This window comes from Balaenoptera physalus (genome assembly GCF_965194825.1).
Source record: "Balaenoptera physalus genome assembly, chromosome: 17".
Classification (NCBI taxonomy): Eukaryota; Metazoa; Chordata; class Mammalia; order Artiodactyla; family Balaenopteridae; genus Balaenoptera; species Balaenoptera physalus.
Genome location: NC_138895.1, coordinates 28,572,872 through 28,585,699, shown reverse-complemented (window position 1 = coordinate 28,585,699; position 12,828 = coordinate 28,572,872). Strand labels below are relative to the sequence as shown.

The 12,828-nt window shown below is 34.8% G+C and overlaps 1 protein-coding gene across 13 annotated transcripts in view; it reads right to left on the bottom strand.

Moving 5' to 3' along the window:
- Positions 1-12,828, bottom strand: part of RALYL (RALY RNA binding protein like) — an 881,748-nt gene that overhangs the window by 92,895 nt on the left and 776,025 nt on the right. For all 13 annotated transcript variants that reach the window (XM_082434029.1, XM_082434030.1, XM_082434024.1 and 10 more), the window contains one exon: positions 4,334-4,447. In XM_082434029.1, the coding sequence (XP_082290155.1) occupies positions 4,334-4,447 (114 nt within the window). The remainder of the gene's footprint in view (positions 1-4,333; positions 4,448-12,828) is intronic.

Sequence of the window (12,828 nt, the reverse complement as noted above, 5' to 3'; positions counted from 1 at the left end):
ACTTATTTCTAGAATGCGATAAGTCAGGTACACTTCTCCATCTGCTGTTTAGCTTCTAAAATTTTGTTCCCATTTTCTTTATGCCTAGGGATTTTCATTTTTTAAACCTGTCATTATTTTAATGCAGATTCAGGAGGGAGGAGAGCTCAATTCATGTGTTCAGTCCAACATCTGTAACCAGACACATCACCAATCTAATCCAAAGTGTAACATAGCAGTTAGGTATTCAGGACAGAACTAGTAGCCACGTTGTAGGTGGCAGCAGTCAGATCGTATCTGGAGCAACGTCTTCCATTCTGAGTACCACACTCTGTAGTTGACAAACTATACAGTGACTAGAGAAGAGAGATGACAATGGTTCAAGATGCAAAACTAAATGACATGAGAAGCAGCTGAAGAAATTACTGATATTTATCTAGAGAAAAGAAGGCGTCAAAGATGCTTTGACCAGGATTTGAATGAAGCTAAGTTGAGCATCTATGGGCCAATTATATTGACTCTATTCAAAAGCTTTGGAAGGGTGAGAATACTACAGTTCTTTTATATATTTAATTGGCTGTTACATCCACAAGGGATTAGATATTAAGCTTCGTTTCAGGGGACATAAAAAGAGTAACTGAACCAAGTGAAAGCAAAGTCCATTTTGGCTCCGTATAAGGAGAACTTACTTACCATAGGAGTCTGAGACACAAATATGATCAAGGACCAAGCAAGTAACATAAATGTGTAAATTGGCTGGATAAAGGTATTAGCAAACTGAAAAGTGCATGCCATGTATAATATGGCAGCAGTATTGAAATATTCCAATTTTTCAAAAGAAGTTATATATCTTGACATTTATCTGTAATATTCTAATTCTTGAACATTAATTTATTAAAAAAAATTCTGTATCTTTTACCAAACATATGGGCAGGATGAATTTATCCTGATGGGACTGATGTGTGACCTCTCTAGTGGTTAGGTCTAATGGATAGGGTAGGTTGGTTATTCTCATTGGAATTGTCCAAGTGAGTTTGGCTGGTCATATAGGAAGCACATCACTGAGAATAAAGTTGAATTAAAGAATGCCTAATTGCCTTTTCATATCAGAGAGTCTTTGCCTGAAATTTGATTTTTTAAAAGATGTCATTGCTCATTGTACGATACTCAGTCTTTAGTTTTCCTTCTCACTCCTTTCACCCTTTATGGTCATTTTACATCACTGTGTAAACCACATATAAATTGTGGTCTTCATATATGGCAATTTATGATTCTCTTTTCAAAGAATTATCTAAGAATGAGGCAAAATTGTAGGCTAAATTGATATGTGTTATTTGTTGTTTTCAATAATCTATAGTCACCATATCCCAAAGTAATGTTATTTGAATTATTCAAATAGGAAAAAGTAACATATGCAGGGTGGATTCATACTAATCATAATTTAAAAGCTGGAATATATGTTTGAGGCCATAGTCCCTTCATACTAATCATAATTTAGAAGATGGAATATATGTTTGAGACCATAGTCCCTTCATACTAATCATAATTTAAAAGCTGGAATATATGCTTGAGGCCATAGTCCCTTCCTCTAGTTTACATTTGAGGGGCTTGAGACGTAGAAAAGTTAAATGACCTGCTAAATCGTGTCCAGTGCATAGTACATGGTGTTGGAAAAGTCAGAAAAGTTAGAGAAAAACATGACCTTGTTCTGAGGAAGTTTACAACATCAAAGGAAGAGATAGGATACCATGCAAACATCTATTAGCAGTAATTTAAGGTACAGAGAATCCAAAATGATGTCATTATACCTCGTTACAATTATTCCTGATAGCTTAGGAATTCACTTCAAACGAAAAAGAAAAAAAGTGATCCTATGAAACTTGAACTCAGGACAATCTCCATGCTGTGTGGCTTTATCCTGTTTGTAACCCTCCATCTCCTTCCTGCCACTATTCTATGCTGGAAACTTTCATCATCAAATGACTAAGAGTAAACTAGGAATGAGAGATGTATAAAAGAGCAATAGTGAAGAATAAATATTAACTACCGTATAATTGGCTTGCAACCAAATAAACATTAAAATGGGTGTCTCCTTAAAGTTAATAAGGAAGTATTGAGCACTTAAAAAGAATTTTAATGTATTTCTCTCAACTTTCCATAATGTAGTATTGACTCCATACAGCCCTGCTTTCTTTTAATAAAGAAAATATAGAAAATGATCATCTTATCTCCATAAATATGAATACTGTTCAGGAGACAATTACTACGAAACTGAAATTACAAATTAAATAATTCCATTTTCTTCCTGACATGTTCAAGTAAGAAAGACATAAATATCAAAGGCCTAAGCCTATCATTTTAAAAATAACTGTCTCATGACTGGGAAAGTTTAAACACGTACAAAAATAAGGTGACAGCCTTTCATGAAAAGAAAATGCAAGCTTTGAATTTTAGTGTCACGTTTATAGATGATCTTCTAAGAAGATTTGTGGAAGGTATTATTCATTGCAGGAAACTGGAAATTATAATATGATGGAATAAGGATCACATTTTTCTCGTTGAGGTGATTTATATTTAAATGAGTTCTCCATAATCCTTTAAACTGAAGTGCAAATTGGTTATCAAAGTCCTTTGCTGTAAGGGTTGTTTTACATAATAATGAATTTCACAGAAGTTCCTCAAAGGGAAATATTGATTTAAGCAACATCACAGGGTATTTCAATTCCAGCAACACTTTAGATTAGTGCCATAGACAGCATATAAAAAACTTTCTAAAATCTAAATTTCTCTATTAAGAAGTGTAGGCAGCATATTTTTTCTCAATAGAAAATATAACAGAAATTTTTAATAAAAATGAGCCTATTTTATCTATTATTTATCTACCACTTCTAATCCACATTAACTTACCAAAAGTTAGTGAGAATCTACCATGTGTTAGGTATATGGCTTATTGTTTTAGAAATAGGCTGCATGATAGTAGTAGGAAGTATTTGTTTGCCTATATATGTTTATGTTACTAACAAGACCAAATAGCACCAATTATTGAGCCTTTACTCTGTGTTAGTTACTGTACTATACAACTTACATGCTCTACTTTACTCATTTCTCACGTTGCCAGGTAGCCATTACTGTCCTCATTTTATAAATGAGAAAACTGAGGCTAAGAAGTTGTGAGGATTTGAACCACAGTATATTTCTTTCACCCATTATGCTGTAACACTACCTCACTGCTGGCTTCTTTTCAGTCCTGAACCCTGCATGCCTCATTACCAGAAGGTAAGCTCTAGTCGTCTCCTCAGTGATCCAGTCAACAAAGAGGCAGGTTCCTCTTTGTTGTAACTCAGTGGCCCTAGATCCCAAGTGGTTCTCATCAGTTAGTTGTTACCCAGGTAGCCTCACTTCAGGGAAATCCTGGGACCAGCCCCTGGGTGGAACCTGAGATTGTTCCAATGTTCCTATAACATTGGAAAGGGCAGTGCTTTCACTCACAAGACCTGGGTTTGAGACCTAGGTCTATCACAAACTATTTATTTGGCTATGGAAAAATCAGTTTACCTCCTTGAACCTTCGTTTTCTCATCTGCAAAATGCAGAGGCTGGATTTGATCAATGGTTTTCAAAACTGTATTGTTTATTTTTGAAAAAGTGAAGCCCTTTTAGCAAATGAAGTCTTATGTTGAATCTCAACATATAAAACAGATACAGGTAGAGTTACACTGTTTGCAGCCAAGGCTGGGTCATATAAAAGGGTATTAGAATTTTATTAGCATGGAACGAGGGTCAGGGCAGATAATTCAAAGGAGAGAGGACATTCAGTTAAAGAATTAAGTCAGGTGATGTGGCCTTGGGTGGCCAGCCATACCGTTGATACTGAGATCCTGAAAACGGGTTCTGAAGTTTTGCAGAGTTGCAGCAATGCAAGAGTGGGACTTTATAATCATGGTTTTTGAAATCTGTTAAATTTTGCTGCAGTTAATTTAATGAAATATCAGTATAATTTTAGCCCAATAGAACATTTCATTAATTGATTTAATTTTCTTAAAGGTTACTTGATATTGAGATGTAAACGTTTAATTATGATCCAACTGTTACTTATTATTAGCATCAAAATACTTTTCCTTTTTTCTCTTCTTTTTAAAAATATGAATTTTAGGCAAATTGGCTCACCTTCTCTAAAAAGTTAAAAACCAGATTCCATCATTGCAAGTCTAAGCTTAAAGACTGTATTCATGTAACTGTACTAAACTCTATTAAACTTAGCCAATATCCCCCTGGGCCTGCGCTGTCTCCGTGATTGACACTGTTTCAATGGTTTAATTCTGACATGTCTGTGGCCACAGACCTTTTTCACTTACCTGCCTCCGCCTTCTGCTGCTTCTCAATCTTCTCCAGGCGCCCTAGCAAGGAGTCAATTTTAGTTTTGATCTGGGTTAATTCTTTCTTGATTGTCTGTAATTCATCTGATTTCACTGGAAAGGGGAAAAGGGATAGAATGCAACAGAATGTCAATTGCACCACGACCCACTTAGAGCACAACTCACAGACACCTCATGTTTTCTCAGGACTGTGTCACATCACATAGGATACTTTTCAATCTTTCTCATTGCTCCCAGTGATCTTGCAATACTGGATGACTTTGCCAATTACAAGCAGTGATTCTCAGCGATGTGAACATTTGATACTAAATCTTTTCACTGAAAGTTATGCAATGGGATAGAGGAATCTAGAAATGTTTTATACACTAACTAAAGACACTAAATTCAGTGCAAATGGTAGAGTAAATCTGTATTGTAAGATGGATTCAGATTGAGGAATGATTAAATCATGACAGTTATGCTTTGAGAACTATGATACTGTTTTGAGGACTATGTTGTAATGTATATTTTAGTGATATTTTTAATCCAGGTCCTTAGTGATTGATTGAAACCAAGACATAACATTTGTCCTCTAAAGAAGTGTCTTAAATGCTAGGGAACTCTCTCCAACTTGCTGTACTTTTGCTACTTTCTTTATTAAAAAATGCAGCAATGGGTTGTGTGTGCCTCTTTTTAAGCCCTGGGACTGGAAGGAAAGGAAATTGACTGAAGTCCCCACTGATATTTTCTACAGTTGTGGTTCCTTTTCCAGATTTTGAGTGTTTAATGGGACTATCTAAAAATGGGACTAACACAAGATTGACTACTTTTAATTTGGCAAATAAGGATGTTAAACACAACAAACATCCTACTATCAATGATAAGAAAAGGTCAGTTTCCTATTTTAAGGACAATCCTTTCAATGAAGTATGTTTATGTTTATGAAAATTTCACTGCACTGTTCTTATTTTCCCATTTCTTTGAGAATCACTGGAAACTTTGTCATGAACCCTCAATAATGAGATCAAAGATTTTTAAAGCTATAAATCTAGAAGAGCTAAACCTGTCTATGAGCTTTCATTAGGTGAGTTTTTGGGTATCCATGCCTCAGCAGAGAGCTATGCTTCAATATCTGGGGTAAAGATCTTGATTTCAGTCTATTATTCTTTTCTGTCACTTTTCCTTTCAAGTTTATAATAAACTTGGCTTGGATATTCCTGAAGAAATTGAGTATTTAGTTTGATTGATTCTTTAGTCTTCAGAAATTTTTTATAAGTAGTTAAAAACTAAAGGCAATATATGTTTGCTTGAAATAGAGCTAGTTGTCAACTAAGACATATGATATAATCTATATGACAAATTATGTATCAATATACACTAATTGCTCAAAGGAAGAATAGATTTTTTTCCAATATAAACATGAAAAAACATTTTCTATTATAAAATCAGAAATTTTTCATAACAAGCAGATTTTTATTTATGATACAAAATAGTTTGTAAAATAAAAACTACAAGAATAAGCGATCCTGTAGAGAGTTCCTATTATGAAGAACCAGACTGAAAGTGGAACACAGTTTAAAATAGAAAATTGCTCCTATGGCAATTATTTCTAAGACATCAAAGTGCCATTGTTGAATCACAGCTAAATTTGAAACATCATCTGTCACAATTGCAAATTGATTCAGCTTTGAAGAATGATTTTCATTTCCTTTGATGGAAGCATGTCATGTAGTTTTACTTAAACCTATCAAATTTAATAGAAAATATTTTATCTTAAAACATTAGATTTCAGTGCAGGAGAAATGGGACTGCGGCTGGAAACAAATAGGATATATTTTTTAGTAAGTGAAGTCACTCCTCAGCCCAGAAATGAGGTTGACTAATTATCTCCTTAAAAAACGTAACTAAACAAATCACTAATACCCTATTTAGTAGAAACTGTATTAAGACTCATGTCTAACACTGTAGAATTGTCTTTTAAGATCAGAGCAATATCATTATAAAATTTGGAGCTACTTAGTTAATGCGATTCAAGCTTAGATACAGCTAAGGATGTAATCCAGACATCCTATCTGCTCTTTCCTGGTCCCTCCCAGGGAATGCTGAATCAATCTCCAGCCCTGTGCAAACTGCCCAGCTCCAATCTTGGAATGGCTAGCAGCAAATATTCATCATGGTCCTGCAAAACAAGGCTTAGAAATAGTCTTGCTCTTTGAACAATTGTGAAAGTTGTTTCTTTACTGAATTCAATGCTCTCCTTGGAAGAAGGGTGCCTGCTCACCTGGCCTAGTTGGTTGTAGCCCTGTTGCTCCCTCCTTCAGTTGTATTCATTATCTATAGATGGAATATGGTTTTGTGCTGTTGTGTCTGGTTTCCAGATGATATTGCTGGGATGAGCCACCTCTGTGTCTGATATACTTCTCTTTCCAATCTTTTCTGACTTTTTCTACTTTTGGGGGGTTCCTGTTAACAATTTTTCCACTGCACCATGGATTAAGCTCCTATCTGTTTTTACTTACTCTATCAAAATAGATGTATATTTTACAACTATAGATTTCCAAACCTAGAATTTTAAAAATCTTTGCAACTTGGATTTCTGATATTTTTTTGAAAATTAAAGTCAGTTCAGAGTTAAGGAGAGTCTTAGGTGTAAAACATCCCTGTCCATTTTCTTTTCTTTTCTTTTTACATCTTTCTTTACCTATCCATTTCCACTGCACTCTGAATCGGGCTTCTGCTTTTAGTTCACCCGGCCTCTTACATAGTGAACTCAGAGTAATATATATAAAAGTCGTAAATCCTCCCTACTGAAAACTTCCAGAATGTCCCCATTTCTATAGGAAAAAGACCAAAAGCACACATGCACCAACTCTTTAAACTGGTATTTAGGGTCTGCTCCAAAGTATATTTCCAGGTGTATATTCTATTTCTTATTAAAGCAAACTCTTCACTTGAACAGAACAGCTTAATGCTTAATCTAATAGTATATGGAACCAGATAGACTGTAGTTTTCATCTATGTCCATTGGAGAGTCACTTGTAATCACTAAGATTCAGGTTCCTTATCTTTAACTTCCATCCTTTACCCTAAAGGCTTGTTATAAGAATTTAATGAGATAATGAACATAAAGCACTTTAGCACCATGATCAGAATATCACCAGGCAAAATACACGGTAGAAGCAGAAGCTATTATTATTATTATTTACATGCCTGTTCCAGCAAAGACTCTTTCTCTCCCCAAATATGTCTACCTGCCTTTTGGAGCTTAGTTTTAGTCTTGCCTCACCTATTAATTCTTCTTCGTTTAACCCACTGGAGGGTGTATCTCTTATCTGTAATCTATTTAACAGCATCTCACATTTACTGCTAGACACATATTGCTAGTTGATTTTTCCTTTATATATCTACTTTTCATATTAACTTGCAAACTTCTTGAGAGTGAAGACCTAATTAGACATTGAAGAATTTTAGGAGTCACGCTTTTCTGTGTTTTAATAAGCTCCTTCTCCTCTTATTGATTGATGAGGCTCCTGATGCTTACCATGAAGTCCTAGGCTGTGAAGTCTGTCCTCCTTAATTAAAAAAATGATATTAACAGGTTTAAGAAGAGATCCTATATCAAATTGGTACCTAATGAAAACTTTTTGTCTTCTCATCATATACCAGATTCACGAAAAATTATTCAGATTCCTGGGTAAATTATTCAGATTTCTGATAATACAACTTTTTAAAAAGAAGGAATATTGGATGGTTGTCTGAAGCAAGACATATTAATGGATTTATCCCATCATAGGCCCTCTACAACCAAATTTTTTGAATGAAGACAGGGCATCCAATTACTTCTTTCCACTTTCTCTCCCTCCCTCCCTCTTTCCCTCCCTCTCCTTCTTTCCTTCCTTAATAGAACTTGCATTCTTAACAGAACTTAGTTCAGTGTATTAAACACAGTAAGAATTACCAAATACCAGAAAATTTGTAGGTATGTGTATGTAGATATGGTTACACTGCACGCCAACTTCAAACAGACCAACAAATGTTATTAAAAGCTTTGTGTATGTGCTGGGCACTACTTTTGAGTTGCCTGTCTAATGGGGAGATAGATAAGCAAAGAGGAAGTGCAAAAAGAAAATTAGCATGGAAATATGCCTTTTCTCCAGAAGCACTATGAGGAAAGAATATGAAAGTTACCCATGCCTGCGGTAACAACCCTTTTCCCAATTCCACCTAGTACTCTAAATCCATAATCTTCATTTTTTAAGATACTTTGGCAGAGGATATAATACCATTATTTGTATTTATGTAGAGTATTAGTGCGAGTCAAGAGTATTTCTTTTGCTAAGAATAATAACGAATACTTTAAATCAACTTGTTGTTATGCAATTTTCCTCTAATATAGACAAGCTAGAAGCTTGGGAAAATGAAATCTAATTACTGAAGATTAGGAATCCTGCAATTTAAAAGTTATGAATTTTAGAATTTGAGAAAATTGCTTTATTTCCCAGCCAGCTCCAACTTACCATCTCTTGCCTCATCTTCTTCTTGCTTTTCTAATTATCTTAGTCTCTACGTAGTCACACCTGTTCAGTGTCTCTTGAATATGTCTTGTGTTTTCAGACATCCATACCTTTGTTTCTGTTGTTTTCATTGACCTGTCTTACACTCTCATCTTCCTCACTTAGTAAATGCCATTTAATACTTAAATATTCAGCTCAAATGCTACCTACATTGTAAACTCATCCTCAACTGTTGATCATCTTCTTCAACAATCTCATCCTCCTCCCAGCCATACTTCTTTCATATGATTCTTTGCATGATCATTTCTTTAAATGTCTCTCTCCATGACAAGAGCAGGAACTACTCTTATTTTTTTTTTTTAAACTGCTCTCATTTTTTAACTCAAATGTCTAACATATTCACTCAACAATATTTATGGAGACCCAGTATTTTCAGGCTCCTTGCCAGGAGCTGGGGATGTATTAGTTAACAAGAGGGATAAAAGTCCTTGAAATTGTGGAACTCCCATCTAGGTGTGGAAGAAGATGATAAACAAACATCTATATATCTATATCTATATCCATATCTATATCTATATCTATATCTATCTATATCTATATCTATATCTATATCTGGGAGAGAGAGAAAGAGGTTTGCAGCAATTTTCTTTACAAGTATACATTTAACATAATGAAAAAAACACAGATATAGCTAAGTCTAGTTAATAGTAGTGTAACAATATGTATCATTTGATAATTATATTATCTTAAAATACAAACTACACTGTTTCAAACTACAGTGAAATATACACCTCCAGATGGGGAAAAAAAATAATGAAGACAAGAAGTTAGGGAATGCTTGGCTAGGGAATGAGTTTTGTTATTTTATACAGGGCGGTCAGGGAAAGCTCCACTAATAAGGTGACATTGGGGGAAAAGTTTCAGTAAGGGGAGAAAGCAAGTCATTGGAATGTCTAGGGATGGTGGGATGGGGGAAATATGAGGCAGAGGAACGATAAACGCAAATGCCAGTGACAAGTGTGTACTTGAGGTGTGTAAGGGACAGCAAAGAGACCAACGTAGCTGGAGTGGAAAGAGCAAGTGGGAGAAGAGTATGAACAGTCAGGAGGTAAGGCGGGGACTTGAGAAGGGGAAAAACACATGGAGAATATTGTACAGAGTCTTTTTGGCCAGAGTAACACTGTGGCTTTTACTCTGAGTCATGTAGGTGTCACTGATTTACCTGACGAGCATCATTCTGACTTCGTGTTGTGAAAAGACTGCAGAAGGGCAAGGGTGGAATCAGTGACATCACTAAGAAGCCTGTGGATTATAATTCAAGGGAGAGATGGCAGGAGATTGGATCAGACCAAGGTATTAGCAGTCAGGTTGTGAGAAGTAAATGAATTCTGCATATATTCTAAAGGTGGAGGGGAAATAATCTGCGGATGTTAGAAGTAAAGTATAGGTGAAAGAGGGGAGTCAAAGAGAACTCCATAATTTGGGGTCTGAGTAACTGGAAGGGTGGACTTGCCATTTGCTGGGATAAGGAATACTTGTAGAAGTTCAGGTTGAGGGGGAAGATCAGAGGGCCAGTTTAGACTTGATTGTGAGATGCCTATTTGTGTCTAAATACAAGTGATAAGTAGGCAGTTGGGTATATAAGCCTGGAGTTTATGGGAGTGATCAAAGGTACAAAAATAAATTTGGCAGTAACCAGTTAGAGAGATGGTATTTCAAGTTAATATAGAGGAAAAGTTTGCCCTCGTAGTTGAGTATACACACATATTGGTGTTTTAGAAGACATTAGTAATATTACCTTCAAAAGAAAATGTCTTTTACTCTTTCCTCTAGATAAGTTCAACAAAAGAAAAATTGCAAAAAATTATAGACAAAAGAAACCATACTGTCATAAAAATCTTTAGTTGTCCGGTTGAGTACAATAGTTTATTTTTGTATGGATGATTACCAGACTTGAATTTAGAATTATTCTTCAAGATCAGCAAAATGATAAATTGAAAAACAACTAACAAAGTTCCTAGGATAGATTCCTTTAGCTTGGTTTTAGACTCTAGAGAAACTAGGAGCCAGGTTATATCATACAGATAATCAAATATTTTTCTTAAACTATCACTGTAGTTTTTAGTTAGAAATAAAAAAAAAGCCACCTTAAATCATTTCAGACCTGCTCTGTCTAAATAGTTCATTGATTTGGTGATAAATGTTACTGTGTTTTGATAACAGTCAACAAAATGATGTCTGTGCCTTTTGCTGTCACATGAGATACAATCCAAAAAGGAAATTAGGCACACAGAATGACACCATTTGCCTATATCAAAAAATGTGTGCTTCTCTGATTTATGTGGTGAAAGATATTTCAATTTATTTTAATCACCTGTGGGGTAAGTCTATCGAGGGACAAATGCAGACTCTTAAGCTAACTGTCTAGATCAGTGGTTCTTAACAAAGGGTAATATTGCCCTGCAGGGGACATTTTACAATGTCTGGATACATTTTTGATTGCCACGACTTGGAGAGGGTGGTGTTACTGGCATCTAGTGGGCATCTGGTCTGCTAAATGTCCTACAGTGTACAGGTTAGCCCCCAACACCACACCAAAGAATTATATGATCAAACAAATACAAAGCCTTGGAAGCCCTGGTCTAAATAATTATATACCCTCCCTCACCAACACTGTGTTTCCTATGAACTATTAAGAAAATTTTAAAATGTTTGTAATCATGTGACCTTTAACAATAATTCACGTTAATTTATGTTACTCTTTTAATTTCCCCCCAGCCTTTGATAAATTATATAAATATCAAAAAATATAATTTGCATAGAACTTAAATTTATTAATCACTTTTATATACACTATTTCATCAATAAGAAACCTGAGAATCTGACAATTTACATGACATTCTCAAAGCCCTATAATTTATGATTTTGTGTAATGTAGTAATCAGAACAGGTGGAGTTCAGGTTCAAGCATAGGTCTTCCGACTATAAACTAATATGCAGAAGAAGCTAATTTGCCAGCCTAGTAAATATTTTTCAGAAGTCAGACTTTGGAGGGGGGGTTGGAGGAACTGGGAGATTGGGATTGACACATACACACTATTGATACTATGTATAAAATAGACAACTAATGAGAACATATTGTATAGCACAGGGAACTCTACTTAATGCACTATGGTGACCTAAATAGAAAGGAAATCCAAAAAAGAGGGGATATATGTATATGTATAGCTGATTCATTTTGCTGTACAGTAGAAACTAACACAACATTGTAAAGCAACTATACTCCAATATCAATTAATTAAAAAAACAAAAGTCAGACTTTAAAGAATTTTGCTAAAAGAGTGAAGCAATTGAAGTAATTCTCAATTTATATATGTAAATATAATTCGGCAGTTACCACCCCTATGGATGGGATTTTCTAGAAAAAGCAATTACATATATGTGCATGTGTATGCATTCATAGTACCTATGCCTATGTACATTTTTACTAATTATTTATGTATATTTTTAGAAAGTGAAAATGAAATGGGGAATGAATGTATTATTTTATTCAATAACTATTCATTAAACACCTACTGTATTCATCCATGCATCTAACATTTCACTAGCAGCTGCACATATACCATATCATTTAACCCTTAAGATAAACATACAAAGTATATAATATTAAATTTGTTCTATGGATTAGAAGAGTGAATGTTAGAGAAGTTAAGTAATGTGTTTAAGGTAGCCTAGCAAAGACGCAACAGAATCAAGTTTAGAGTGGGCTGCTTTATTCCAAAGCTGTGGTTTATGCTTGTTTGTTTGATTGATTTTTTTTGCCCCAAGCCTGCCTCCTTGTTCTCATGGAGTTTACAATTAGTGGAGCCAAAAAATATAGGTAAACAACTTATTATAATACATAAGAACATAAAATATGTAAAATCATGGAGGAATAAGTTAAATGTGTCTATTGCTTGATGTTGAAGTTACTTTTTGGTC